A 15,338-nucleotide genomic window follows, 5' to 3' on the forward strand; every position below is an offset into this window, starting at 1 on the left:
AAAAATCAATTTTAACATTTCTCCATACCCCCGCCATAATCCTCCCACCACACGTCATGTTTTTTTGTCACCCGATAAAGTGTTCTGTCCAAATCATCCATTTCTAAAGGAGAAATGCGTACGCTCGCTCGCAAAAAAAAACTCGCCAACACTGCTACAATTCGTTATGTCCTTTTTGTGTACTTTATTTTGTAACTGAATCTTGTTAAAAGTCTCTCTGCTCCTTAAATCGCCTTCCTAATTCCGCCTTTCCCTTAGTCTTGGGTGTGTGGGTGTGTGTTCTCCTGTGTCGGCAATTATTCACTTTTAAAGTATTGAAAAAATATTGTTTCTGAAAATCGCGGATCGTATCTTTTCTCGTTTCCAACAAAACTCAACTCTCTTTTAGAGCAATCCTTAGTGGTGATAGATCGTTGATTTGGTTTTAAATTTTATGTTACTCTTTTGTAACTCTTGGATATGCTATATTTTTGAATAAACTGTAAATAATGTTTCCATTACGCGATCACGACTATAGCAGACTCCGCCATATTTTTGGAACTTTCAGTTAAGGTGTAGAATTCTCTTACTGCACAATTTAAGTGGAAAGAATAGTTTATCTGAAATCCAATTTAATGTTTCCACCCTGCCACCCACATACACACAAACACACTCATCTGGCTTAAACCTTTCCTATACTTTTCACTCCCTTCCGTTCGTCCTTTTTCTGTCGTGTCGTCTCGAGCAATCCTTTGAGTTCTGCAACGAAAATCTACCATGCCCGAGTTGTTTAATTTGTTTTGCCTCATCCAAGCCGTGTTTTCGCGTGTGTGTGCGTGTGTATGTGTGCTAGCACGGGTCGTCCTCGTGTGCGTTTGTGTGTATGTGCGTTCGGTCGTTCGTTAGTTCGTCTGTTCGATCGTTCGTTCCTCCCTTTATCCTTATATTATGCTACACCGTTACACTCTTCCCCCTGGTTGTACCAACAGGTCGAGTTATCCCGTTTGTTCGCTTTTCTCTCTCTCCACCCACCCGGCGATCGGTCCGCGAACTCCCGCGACACGATTGTTCTCTACTTCTAGCATTCCAACCGCGGACAGCATCATCGACCTCGAATGACAGCGAACGACCTTCTTCCTGCTGCCTGCTCCAGAGTGAGACAAAGACGCACTTGCCACTGCCGCCACCGCCAATGGCACCGTCCTGCATAATGTCGTCGGTGTGCGACTTCAGTAGTGTGTGTCCGCGCACGAGCACCCAGCGGCTCCTCAAGGCGACGTTGCGTGCGGCCGCTGCGGTGGCAGCTCAGAATCGCCTGGAAGTGACCTGCGGGAGTGAAGAGAAGGAAGGCGGTGGCACTGCAATCGACACTGGTGGTGATGGTGGTTCCAACTGTCCCGGTATGATGTGTGCCGGAAGCGACACCAGCGGACGGTGTGGCGCTGTCACCGTCTCGCACGGCTCAACTGCAATGGCCAGCTCGTCCTCCAATACTTCCTCCTCCTCGTCAGCGTCGTCACCGTCCGCTTTCAAGTGTCCCCGATGTCCGCGTGCCTACGCCCTCTCGTACACGCTCGAACGGCACATGAAGTACGAGTGCGGTGTGGCCAAGCAGTTCGGCTGCTTCAAATGTGGCAAGCGCTTTTCGCGCAAGGACATCCTGAAGGCACATATTTCCAACACCAAATCGCACTGTGCGGCCGCTGCTGCCGCCGCCTTCGTTGCCGCCACCGGCTTCGAATCCTCGTGAAGCTACTGTAATGGAGGAGGTGGAGGAGGAGGAGGAATACTATAACCACCACCAAGTGGACACTTAATACCACCCAACTTAGATATTGTGGGTGGATATGGACATTCCAACTACTTGATCCGAAGGATCGGAGACCGGCGAGGGCTTAACTAGTAGAACAATCCTTTAGAACCAAAAACGAACAAAGCAGAGCGCAGTGGGAGAGCGATGCGAGTTTTTTGTGGTTATTTACGCAAATAGAAGAACGAAATGTAAATATAGTCGCGGAACACAGGGAATCACTTGCTGCAAGCGTCAAAAACACCACATATTTGTAAAACGGTTACAGAGATAATAAAAGAAATTTTGTTGAAACAAAAAAAAACCACTGCGAATCAAGCCTTCGATCAAGTCCGGTTGAGAAGAGAATTCCCCTGGATGTTGTAGATGTTGTGTTTCTGTTCATTTTCTCTCTTGGCCCCCACCTACTTGTCTGTTGTTTCCCGTGACATCGGGACGCGCGAAATACGTCCAAGCGAGATCATATTGGTTGTACAAAGCAAATCCACTAGTTATCTTCGTAGAACTACTTAAGACGTTGAGAAAGAGAGGGAGAAAGAGAGCACAGATTGTGGTGTACAGAAAGGCACACTTGCCGGTATCGGAGCGTTTAATGTAATGTGTATAGGTAGGGGTATTCCTGGTGGTGTCTCCTAACCGATGCATCCTGTTTTTCTTTTGTTTTCTCTGCATATCCCTTTTGTATCCCCAAACAAAACACAATTCCCCAAACACAACGCCCACCCACAAATCAGGATACTTTTCGCTGTATGGTGGCAGACTCTACTACTACTCAGCCTTTGGGGGGAGTGGGTAGGCGGATGGATGGTGTTCATGTTGGATAACTCCTTGTTTCCATCCCCCATGTTCTTGTTGTGCTAAACAAAAAGCATAAATCATAAGCTATGGTTGTATCTTTTCTTTTTTTTTCCTCTGTTTTATTTTCAATATTCCATTATATCACTCTTTCTAATTCTGTTTCGGTTGGCTGTGTTTGTTTTTCTTTCCCCATCCAATTGTTGTTTGCACTTTGGCGCACACTACTAAGGCCCGCTCACATCACGATCTTTTTTGTAATGAGTGTTGGTTTTTCCCTTTTTTTATATGATTTTTAATGGATAAAGGAGGAGAACGGTGGGAGGAAACTTTCTTATGCTTAGATTTCTATTCCTTCTCCCCAACCCCTCCTCTACACAAATACACACACAGATTTGAGCTGCATTTTAAAAGTATTTGCAATAGTTTAATTTATTTACGTCAAACGAATATTTTAATTCATTTGAGAGAAGAAGAAAGAGTCATATTTTGTGTAATTTTTACCCACCAATGGAGGGGCGTCTATTTACTTCCTTCCGCTGTGGGATTTTTTGGTCATAAGATCAGATCACATCGCTAAAAAGATCAATCTTAGGGGTCGCTTCCGTTGTACCACAACACATCAGTGCCTTTTCCACTCTCTCCCTCTCTTTGTTTTTTTCTCCTCGGTAGGTGCAATTACCGACATGATGATGTCCGCCTACAGCCACCACCAACACTCCACCAGTCTTGTCACCGAAGCGTTGTTGCTAACGTCCTCGTTGTCGTCTACTTCACCGCCGCCGCTGCCGGTGGTGGTGGGGTCTCAGACGTTCGCAACGTCGCCAGCATCCTTGCATCAGAGGCAACCGCTACAGCCAGCACCGGCGCAGAAAAACTCCTCGTCATCCTCCTCGTCGTCCTCGTGCTGGTCGATGCCAGCTGACACTGGTGGCGATAGTAGAAAGAAAGCGGCCGATGGTCGGCGATACGGAGTGAATTCTTGCTACTGCCGCTTGGCCGCACATCAGGCGCATGGTGCATGCGCCTGTCCTTCCACAACTACTGCCCCGGTGTCCACCGAGGACGACGCCGCTGTCAGTAGTAGCAAACGGCTGGGTGACATCGTTGTCCAAGATGGCGGAGGTAGAGCACTCCGGGGGCTTAGTGGGAGAATTAAAGTCGTCACCTCTGGCCTGTTACAGGCCGATGTGAGCGCCACAATCGGGGCTGGTGGTGGTAGCCTTACGTCCACCGCCACCCTGGCCAGCAGTAGCAAGCGATTTCGGTGTGAATACTGCTCATTTTCCTGCTCCTGGCGGTACGATTTGAAGCTACACCTGAAGCAGAAGCATGGCATTCACAAGAAGAATGTGTAAAATCTGGTAAAACACACGATCGTATTGAAGATCGCCTTTGTAGAATCTCAATGGAAGTGGAGTCAAGGGTCAACTTCCTTTCCTTGTTTGTTGGAAATTTTTGTTATTGATAAAGTTGCCGGAAGGAAATCCGCACTGTGTAACTCTCCCACCTTTCCCAAGTCGGAAAATAAAAGCCGGGATCGCTTTTGTCAAGAATTTACTGTGGTTTCAGTAAGAAAAAAAAATTAATGTTGTTGAGCTCTGTTAAACGGCAGGAAAAAAAGAAACTAGTTAATAAAAAGCAATTGTACAACGAAGAGAAGAATACAAGAACTGTGGTACAGAATAGTCCGTTTCTCAATTGTGAACTACATCCAATATGATCTCCTTCAACGTGTATCTCCGTCTTGGTCGCGCAAATTTCGCTTCCGCCTATTCGTTTAATGTTCTCTATTTTTTTTCACCCATCGATGCGTGTTTTCGACCGGTCGTTCTTTCTCGTTGTCCTTCATCTCTGGTTAAGCAGTTATACATTTTTTATAGTTTATTTTTTTCTTATGTTTAGTTGAATTGTTCAGTTGTTACCCAGTATAGAGTAGTTTTGTATTTTCGTTTTTGCACGGTTAGCGTTACAAATGAGGCTGTCGCCCTTCTGTTTTTCCAAACGACAACTGTTCGTTCGAATCGACGTTAGTTAGTATGATTTTAGTTTAGTTTAGTACTTTGTGTTTGTCCATATTTTTAGTTTTTTTTCTGTTTTCATTTTATTCGTTTGTTTGCTCCCTTGCGATTCTTGTCGAACACCCCCGCCTTGTGGCGGTTTATTACCCTGGGAATGTGTGTCGAACCCTCCCCCAGTTTCCCACCTCTGCGTCCCCGTTAGCAAGGGGCACCGTAGGGTGTTTTGTACGTGTACCGAGCAGTAAAGAACTACCAGTATTCGTATGAGAGATAGTTTTCAAGTAAAAACAAAGAGCAGTATCTTTCTTAGGTAGAGGATAGTGTGTGCATCCGTGCAGCTGAGCAGAAGACATTTGTCGTTATCCTTATGGGTTTCATTCAAAGCCGATAGTATCATTTTGTTGTTTTCTTTTCTCTTCCACTTCTTTTTCTTTCCTTCGGTGACCTTTCCGGTTTGGTTTTCCTTTCCGTTTTGGGCCGCGCATGATTCGGAAAATGATTTGTGTGCGTGTGTGTGATTTAATTCATACCCCCCGATCATATGTGTGGTCGTCGTCGTCGTCATCATCATCATCACTATCATCACCGTGCATCGCTACACCTATCATCATCGACACCATCGTCGTTTGGAAATCGGGTGACAAAATAATTCATTAAACTATGTAGATTATAAAATGTCCACCAACCTGCTGTACAGTAACTTCCTCGACATCACGCTGCAGCGGTTCCGCTGCTCGGTCTGCGACAAGAGCTACCTCCGGAAGCGGCACCTGCAGCGGCACATGCGCGACGAGTGCATTGGCATTCCGCCCCGGTTCCACTGCGATCACTGCGAGTCCAAGTTCCGGCGCAAGTACCACCTGGTGCGCCACATGGCCTCCAAGCACGGCATCCAGATGGACCCGGGCCCGATAGTGAAGCCGGGCGGTGGTGGAGGCAGTGGGGGTGCTAGTGGTGGCGGTAGTGGGACCGGTGGTGGCAGCTATGGTGATGCCGGCGGTTCCGGCAGTGGCACCGAGAACGAGGAACAGCACCACCAGAAGTACGTCAAGATGGCGAAGGGCAAAGGCCGTGGGGGCAATCTGGCCACCATTGCGGCGGCTGCAGCGGCGGCCGCTGCTGCTGCCGCTGGTGCAACGAACGGTGGCGATGGGCCGGATGACAGTGCCGATGGCAAGTTTTCCGTCGATGCGCTCATGGTAAAGCAGGAGGTGATGACGGACGCGGATGGCGCGCAGTCGACGATGTACCAAAACTTCAAGAATCTCTTCTTCGACTACGCACTGAAGAATGTTCCCACGCCGATGCAATGAGCGCCTGCCAGAGCGAATTGATAGGAAAGACGGAGACGAAGAGACAAGTATGATACGCTGGCTCAGAACGGTGACATACTAACGCTGACGAAACACTACGCCGTGCCATTTGTGGATATAGAAGTACCAACTATTCCTGCTTCGTTCGCCAAGCAAGGGATAAGGGATCGTTGGCCATCGTTTTGTGTGTTGTGTGTGTTGTCGGAACTTTTACTCACTGTCACAAACTGGCTTGCTCTCTATCGTCTCACGTCTCTGTCACTGCCGCCGCAAAGGGTTATACCTCCATTCATTTTCAATCGCAACGATACGTTCCAACTTTTAAGCTGTATCTCATGATTTATTGTATTTTTTCGCGTTTTGTGGCGTCGGCACCAGTTTTCTGCGAGACCGTTCATTTGTCTACGTACTTAGTCTTAGTTATTTTCTTTACCTTTTAATGACACACCACTAAGTGATACGATTTTAAAACGCGCGCGTGTGTGTGTCTTCCGTCTTTTGAAGTCCTTTCACGTGCCATTTGCGGTTAGGAACTTCCTCCGTACGTCATATACCAAATCATTGATCCAAATTAGTGTCCGTGTTCCACTGGAGCGAAGGAGTTTGGTGCCATCAAGTGTGTTGTTCCAACGAAACGAAACTTTGGTATGGTTTACAAGAAATTATGAGGCACCGCGAGGGAAGATTTTTTTTTTTACACCTAGAAGATACAATTATTTTATACCAAATTCAACAAATATTGCCATTCAAGCCACCACTAGGTTGTGTAACATTGTCAGGGATAGGAAGAAAAGGGGGGATGGGCGTTAGCGTTAGGAAAAATCCATTCGGTCGGATATCGTTTGGCTTTTAATTTTTGAACTTTTTTTTTTACAACCAGTACAACAGGACAAACGTGACTGCGCACATTATTATTTCTACTACATGACGATCTATGCGCAAGGCTTAGGAGATCTCTTATATATAACTAATTTTTTAATGATATTGTACGTACTTTAGTATTCTTTACATCACTGCGAAGATACGATCGAGGTGGTGAACGATAACAGATTGCCATATATATTTTTTGTATCTTTTTTTTGACAAGTATTGGGACACCTATCAAAGCGGTGGGACCATGATTCGCACAAGACAGACAAGCGTGTGTCCAACAACCGAACGGCTACTTAGAAGTAATAATGAAAACGATATTTGCCCTACGAAGCGCTTTTACCATTTACTCAAAACAGCAAACCACTCATCTCATTATCTTCTTCTGCTGTGTATCGAAAACCTAACTTAAACAAAAACACTTTTCTTCATCTACCACTTAAGTTAGTTCTCTTACTTTCCTTTAGTGCCCTAAGTGACGGCGAACGGAGGTTGCCAAAGGGAGTCACCCTAGAGAGATTCTTTTTCTTTTGCTTTTGTGGCGATAACATATATGATATTATAGTTCTTTAGTGTATTAGGTTTACTAGACAGGGCAGCGAGTGCGAAACCATAGATGAAATAGAGAAGGGAGAGTGTCAAAGAGGAAAGGTTAAGCGAGTAAAAAAGCGAACAATGAACCATATACCAATAAACATGCGCCAAATTATTTTATGGATGAACTCCTAAGCAAAAACTAACCAATGTGTCTCCCAAGTGGGACGACTTTTTATTTCCTGGACGACGAACCCCTCCCCATTATGATGGGCCGTAGAGGGCCTTTCCCTATCATAACCTTTTGGGTAGACGCGGGAATCGGGGATGGGTGTAGGCCATAATGTGTCGAGTTTATGTGAACGGTTAATTACCAAATTTTTTTTTTTTTCAGTTTTTTTCCAGCTTCCCTTCTCATCAAAAATACAGCTAATTCGGTAGCAGTTCATTTCTTTTCGGCTCTGTCCAAAATCAGCAGCATTATCATCATTCTATGTAATTTTTGTTTGGCCTCTGCGAACGTTAATTTTTCCCATTCTTAAGAGAAGCACACGTGGTTCTTCACCAGAAACTCTGTGTGTGTGTGTGTGTGTAGCTGCCAGAAATAATAGAGGCGATAGAAATACTAGCGTGTTCTTTTAGTGATTAGTAAATATGTACGATAATGTACGCGCCGCCAATTGCTGAACAAAAAAACCCATAAAAACGACACATCACAAAAATGCTAGTACTCGCTCTCTGCTCACAACCACCACCACCACAACCACACCGCCATAAGTGTCCTTTTAGTTAATCCGTTAAAAACCACATTCCAACTCTAAAGTCTACCCACGCATGCGTGTGATGGTTTTTCGCGATTGTGTGTGTGTTTTGTTCTATTGTTTTTGCAAGATCTTGGCAAGCGCCAGGCCCTCCTACCACCGCCGTTGGTTTGTCCTTATTGCGTGTGGCTTGTTTGCCATTTTTGTTTTCATCTGCTAGCAAAAATGATCGATAACACTTTCACGTGAATATCCAATTTTTCATTTCATGATGATAGGATCTAATAATAGTGTCGCTTTACTTAGTGCTTAGTGTTTTCTAATGGAGAGATAGAGAGCAAAGAAAACCATCAACACACAAACACACACACAAACATTCATTAATTTTTTTGTTTGACCAACAAACAACTCGTCAAGAAAATTCTTATATTTGTGGTGCGTGGTCAAGAAGCGAAAAGTTATTAAAAATGGATCTTTACAGATATTTGTTTTCAATTTTTGGTTTGAACACAACCGTTACAACATAACGCAGGGATTGTTTCTGTGTCCCTTTCACTTGATGTTCCATTCGTTGTGTATTAGATCTAGTTTAGATTAAAACACGAAAAAAAATCCTACTGTTTTCTCAATCGTCGTCGTCGTCGTCGTTACAATAGTATATTTTCCACCCCTCCTTGAACCCCACCCAACTGTCTCTGTGTGCGTGTGTGTGTGTCACGCCTCTCTGTTCAGTGTGCGCAAAGGTTACTTGTTGAACACGGTCCCTCCGGATTCGTTTTTCATTTCTTCTAATCTGTAGGGCTTTTGATGGAGAAGTCCTTCAAAACGTCACCGGCAGGCTCGCTGGTGTCGACGGGGGCAGCGGCAGGGGCATCGGAGACAACGGTGACGGCCACCGGGGCAGGTAACAGTCGGTGCCGTAGCGCCGGTGGTGGTAGTGCCGGTGGTGGCACCATGCGGAGTCTCCAGCTGCAGTTGAACGATTTCCTGTACGACGTGAAGTTTTCCGATCTGTCCAAGTTTCTCAACGCCAGCGGGCGGTACCAGTGTCCGCGACGAAACTGTGATAAGAACTACAAGGACGCCAGCTCGTTGCAGCGGCACATCAGGTGAGGATCGTCGATCAACCAGCTGGTGGAGTGTGTATATTCGTTTTCATCTCATCCTTGCAGCATTTAAATTCGAACCATCTTTTGATCGTTCATTTCTAGAGTTGTCTCCCAACTTAAGCCGACTAACGTTTGCTTGCTTCCTTTTTCTCGTTACAGATACGAATGTGGTGGCATGAAGAAGTTTCGTTGCGTCATGTGCGGGAAAGCGTTTTCGCAAGGGTCGCACCTAAAACGACACCTTGAGTCTGGCGTTTGCATTAAGTACTATTTCTAACAGCAATCACTGCTGCAGCAGCAACATCATCAGCAGCACGAGCAGCAGCAGCACTCAACTGCTGCTGATGTTGCATTGAACGATGTTGCTGTGTTGCGCTGATATGCTCAAAAAAAAATGCTCGGTAGAAGAAGGTGTTGTTCTGATGTAACACCATTCTCTGCTAATACATATATTTGCCAAACAAAAAGACCATCTTTCGATCGGTAATGCGATTGATTTGTTATTAATTTTTATCGTTACACACTCGCAGATTGGTTGTGTCCAGTATGATCTACTCTTATGATAAGTGCTCTCAGCCGGCACTTCACCCCCCGCCTAGTCTTCTTTCTCGGTTTCAGCTTGTGGAAACGATGCACCAAGATCAGGAAGCCACCTGATCTGCGGGTTATACTTGGGTGAACGATCTCGATCATTGCTTACATATCATCTGCGGTAACGGAAAACCCCCTTGGATCCAAGCTGTTTTCCCCCCTTCTTTCTATTATTGTTATGCTCTGGTGTGTTGTTTTAGTTATCTTACACACCGCGAACGAGTGATTATCGAGTCTTGCGTTGGAGTGTCGTGCGAGGATCGGGGGAGAAGAAATTGTTATTTATTGTTTAGGTAGAGAAGGAGAAAGGGTGGTTGGGGAGGTGCTTTAGTAAGGTTGAGTCAACAGTGATGATAAGTCCACGGCATACAAAGATTCGCAGTCGTACCGTGAGGCCGAATGTCCTGTGTCTGTCAGTTTCAAATCTTTTTGGTTGCTAGTACGTGTTGTAGATCCTTAAAAAGGGAAAGGTGAAAACAGCAGACAATGTAAAAAAATTGACGTAACAACAAAATTTCAACGAACAACCTTAGCGAAAAATCTAGTCCTGAATATGGAATGATGGAAGGGAAGCAAACAAAATATACCTTTGGTTAAAAAAAGGTGAAACGATTACCTAGTAGAATGTGTGATATATACATATACATATATACATTAAAAATGTCATAAAACCTCATGGAACTCTTTGTGGTGTGGTGTGTTACCACGTCCAGTTGTTGTTATGTTTGAGAGTGCAGTGAGAATCATACGATTATATAGCCGGTAGTAGTAAAACGCAGGATAGATTAAATAAACGTTGGAAAACGGTGAAATCAATTGCTGGTAGGTTTGTGTAAATGGTTTTTGTAAGGTGCCGTTGTTGAAGAATAGGAAACAAAACAAAACGAAATCTCTAAACCAACCGTAGTCAGTGAAGTGAAGTAATGAAAATCGCCATATAAGTACCAAACGATAAACAGAATACAGGAATAGCTGATGCCAAAAAAAAAACAAAAAAAAACTTACTAGACCTTGGGTTGTTCTGTGTTCGTGTGGGTTTGGGCAACTGATTTTTTGGGTCTTCCTCGATTCTAGTCAATCTTTTCGATGGTTACTTTACTCGTGAAGGTTTGTATTAATATCTACGCTGATAATGTTTTGTCTGTGCTGTTTTTACTTCGTCTGGTGGTAGCGTTTTGTTTGTTAAACAAACGATACTCAAGTGTTCATCTTTTCTAATAAATAACATTCTTTTCTTGTTTTTTCTCTTTCTACTTTCCGGTTTTGCTTCATGCCCTGTGATTCTGTTACCTATGGCAGACGAAGGAAGAGAGACTCGGGACTCGTTAATGTTAGAACCATCGTCGCTCGCTAGCTTAACTGACAGTACCTACTACGAAGTGGACATTGGAAACTACAAAGCATCTAATTAAGCCCCCTTCAGGAAGCCGAGAAACGGAAGAAAAAAAGTGTCAGAAATGTAACGTTCTCGGCAGAAGCGTCGAGCGTTCCACCCAAGTCGAATAAACCAACGAATTGGTACCGGTGTAGGGTCTGATACGACCTACGAAAAAAAAGTACACTCCTACGTGGCAGTACACTCCACACGCGGAAGTGTGGACAACGGCCCATGATTGTTCTGTGCGCACTGTACATATCGCTGCAGACGCCACGATCACGTCGTAAGCCAGTTGCACAACATACGCAAGATACGATCGAAGGTGTCCATCGTGTGTGTGTGTGTGTGTCGGCTAAATGAATATACTCGCCCTTTGCTGGATTGATACACACGACAGCTTGGTGTCGAGGAAAAGGCAACAAAGTATTAAAATAAGTTCGAATTCGATCGTCTTTGCCTGCGGGGATCAGTGATCGCGTATTTGCTATGCTACAATCTGTTTCTTCCCCCTCCCACTTCTTCTCCGCCTATTTCGAATGTCTTCTTGCAGTTACCGTAAAATAAAATGAAATATCGAAACAACCATTTGCTTTCGGGTTTGGCCTTTATCCATCTATCTTCATTACATCATCCATTTATTTCACCATACACGATCGCGCGCGCCACAATGCAACTACACCATCAGACTTGATCATCGCTACAGAAAGTGTAAATAAAATTCCCCTGTCAATATTCAGCTGTGTGCCCATCATCGGTATCCTTTTTTCATTCCCCCAACACCCAATCATGCTCTTCTCATTTGCAATGTGTGTCTATGCTATTGACTGCAACTTCCATCTTCCATTTCTGGCTTACCCCCTTCTTTCAATTCCTTCATTGCCAACACCTATCAGTATCTTCTCCTTCCCCCTTTGGTAACGAACTCACACTCAACGCCATTTGGTCGCCTAACAACATTCAGGGTAGTTCTAAGAGACTTAAGCAACAAACAAAAATAGATTTGTAAACAAGATCTCGGGCTGGTTGGTCGGATTGGTACGCGGTGTTCCTAATAGTGTGAAGAGGGGTAATATAGTGGAAACAAGCACCTCATTTGTACGGTCATAAGTGGATAACCAACCGTCTGAATCGTCAGTCTGTTGACTGTCCCACGTAGTGTACATGTTGAAAGATCGTTTTCTAAAACCCATCTCATGCCATTTTGTGTAAATTATTTCCATAAAAAGGATAGCAATTGAAAAGGCACACATTTTGTAAATATTTGTCACATGTTTCGGCCAACGAAATGTTGCTTTTTTCCATTTTGCTTGTAAAAATCATCGCCATAAGAGTCAACCTTATTTCATGATACTATTCTGTTCGTAATTGTGTATTCACCTACGTAATATTTTTTCCCAATGCCCCAATAATGTTACATTACATCAAACTACAATTTAATCACCAATGCAGTCAACCTCATGCAATGTCGCTTTCTTTTTCTAGTTTTGATATGGAGTAAAAGTTTGCTATGCAATTTTTATCACGTTTTCGATGTTTAAACCGAATGTTGTGTTTCTGTTTCGGTTGACTCAAGTAAAAGTAAACATTGTTTTTCGTGCCGTCTCGTTTCATCTTACTTTTGGTTTATCAACGTTGAACTCTAGTACTGTGCAACATTTTGTCATGCTACATAAATTCTTAATTAAAGTGCCTTTGGTTTCATGTATGTTTTCTGTAAGTAAAACCTCAAATTAAATGGTGAACAAATATTCTGAACAACATAAAGAACACAGTCACGAACACTACACACAGTGAGATCACTAAAATGATCTTTATGAGATCAAAAGAAGATTCTTTCTTCTCGATAAAATAATAAAGTACCAAATCACAACATTTAGAGTTGATAAAAGGTTAAAGGTGCCTTTCGAAATGCAACATTACACAAAGAACACACTGAAACTAGCATACAGAATAGAACGTTGTAGAGTTGGTGAATGCAGTAATAATTCCTTTCGTCGCTGTTTTATTTTTGTTTGTTGCTAGTGCTCCAGGGACAATAGCCTCACTAACATACGGCCTTCTTCTCCGTTTCCTTTCAGGTGGTAAACGAAAAGTGGTGCGCATCCTGACAAAGAAAATCGCAGCGGGTGGTTCCGATCAGCAACCAAGTACAGCAAGTGGCAATACGTCCAGCGGGAAAAAGATAAGAACAATTACGGTAACGACCTCCGAGCCGGCACTGTTGGTTGAGGAAGAGGATCTCTCGTATATAAGCAACACGTCACAACCGCAACAGCAGCAACAACAGCCTGTTCAATTACGCCAAAGTGCTCGACTGCAAAATGCAATGATTGCAAGCGGCAATTTTAGTGGTGGTGGTAGTGGTAATGGCAATTCCACGATATCGATAACGCTAGCCCCCGACTCGGGCATATTACCGACGTGCAGCAGCGCCACCACAACCACCACCAGCTCGGGCATTGTACCTACGGCACTTATAACCCACGCCACCCCTGTCGTGCTGAACGATTGTCTGCTAGAGAGCAAAAACATCGTCGTCACGAAGAAGGACAACAACTATATCCTTTTCACGGCCGATCCCGATCCGGAACCGATGTCCTCGGCATCCGGATCGCTCGTGCTACCGATGCGTGGCGCTACACTGGTGGCGACCGGTAGTGGACTCGGTGACGGCGGTAGTGGCAGCGGAGTGAGTGGCATGACTACCACCAGCAACGCTGTCAACACCACCACCACCACCGTGATCGACACCGTGCGGCTCGAGGATCTTCTGAAGAAGGAGAAAATTATCAAGCAAACGGAGCTGCACCCTGACGGAACCACGGCAACGACGTACATATTCGATGAGTGCGGTAATGCAAACAAAAAAACAAACACACCCTCATGAAAACATCTCTCGCTCACAACAACACCACATACACACTAAACCCCCTTTTCTCTTGCACTATCTCTTCAAACAATCAAAACCGGAAGAGTCGCCGGAGGAAATAAAAACGAAAGTTTTCCACAAACGCACTACATACCACGAACAACATTATCACATATACTACAATTATCTGTCACTTTACACCTTAGCTTTCTTCTTTTCTTCTCAACAAAACATGTCCATGGTTGGCAACAGGACATGGTTTTGTGGGATTTCCAGTTCCACTTTTTGTGAATTGGAAAATTAAAACATTATTTATCGTCTAAAAGCAAAACAAGCACATCACTTCACATAGCTCTCACAACCATTATGACGTCTCAACCACCTACAGACGAACATAAACGCTCCTTTCTTTTTCTCTTTGTTATTTGTGATTTTAGTATGTTGACTTTATTGCTTTTTATAGTGGTGGTTTTTTTTAAGTTTAAGTTGTCATATTTTGTTTTATATACTTCTTTGAATTTATGAAGTCTTGTACAAGATTTTCCACATTTATCTTTGCATTTGAACAATTTAAATGTTTCTTTAATGAGTCTTATATCAAATTTGTGATAAGTGCTGTGAAGGAGTGCTGTTTTGAATTTGTTTCTGGAATAACTTTTATCTTTTGAAATGAAAGTTATCCTCGTTGGTTTTGGATTAGCACTAACAACGTTATGGAAAGGTAGTTTTAATAATTACTTAGTTCAGTATTTCCTTCTTTTTTGGAAACAAAAGAAAGTGCAAAAGTTTTGTAAAACAGGAAAGATTTTTATTTCTTCTTTTCGAACTTTTGTACTTTTATTGTTTTAAAGCATTTTTCACTCACTAAACCTGGGTGAATGGTATTTGTTCGAAAATATTTAGTAAAACCTAATCCCCGGTATTCGTTTTAGTTTCTTCAAACGTTGTTATGACTGGGAATTAATTTTTCCCGTCTTACTCTATCTCTTCTGACTAATCGTGGGAATACAGTTGGCTATATTAACCGGGTTCTCTATCTTTCGTTCTCTACTAAAGTTTCACACATTTTCGACGACTGGTGGTTTGTTGACTTACTTTTTTACCTTCTTTCGTTGGGCTGCTGGGTGCTGTGTATCGTAATCAAATAAAACATTACATCGGCGGTTTGTTGTTTCGTTTTTCTTTCGCTCCTTCCGTTTGTCTCTTATGGATATTAATTTCATCACGAAGTATTGCGGTATTTTATATGATTTATTTCGTCGGTCTTGGGTATCCTTTACTGTCTGTGGTGGGATTTCGTTATTTCAC

At 43.6% G+C, this 15,338-nt stretch overlaps 1 protein-coding gene across 3 annotated transcripts in view; it reads left to right on the forward strand.

Moving 5' to 3' along the window:
- LOC131282417 (longitudinals lacking protein-like) overlaps positions 1-15,338 on the forward strand; it is a 67,166-nt gene that overhangs the window by 48,806 nt on the left and 3,022 nt on the right. For 2 of the 3 annotated variants that reach the window (XM_058311878.1, XM_058311887.1), the window contains exon 7: positions 13,240-14,013. The exons of the other annotated variant lie outside the window; for it this stretch is intronic. In XM_058311878.1, coding sequence (XP_058167861.1) covers positions 13,240-14,013 — 774 coding nt within the window. The remainder of the gene's footprint in view (positions 1-13,239; positions 14,014-15,338) is intronic. 3 annotated transcript variants of the gene reach the window in all.

Source organism: Anopheles ziemanni, chromosome 2 (genome assembly GCF_943734765.1).
Source record: "Anopheles ziemanni chromosome 2, idAnoZiCoDA_A2_x.2, whole genome shotgun sequence".
Lineage (NCBI taxonomy): Eukaryota > Metazoa > Arthropoda > Insecta > Diptera > Culicidae > Anopheles > Anopheles ziemanni.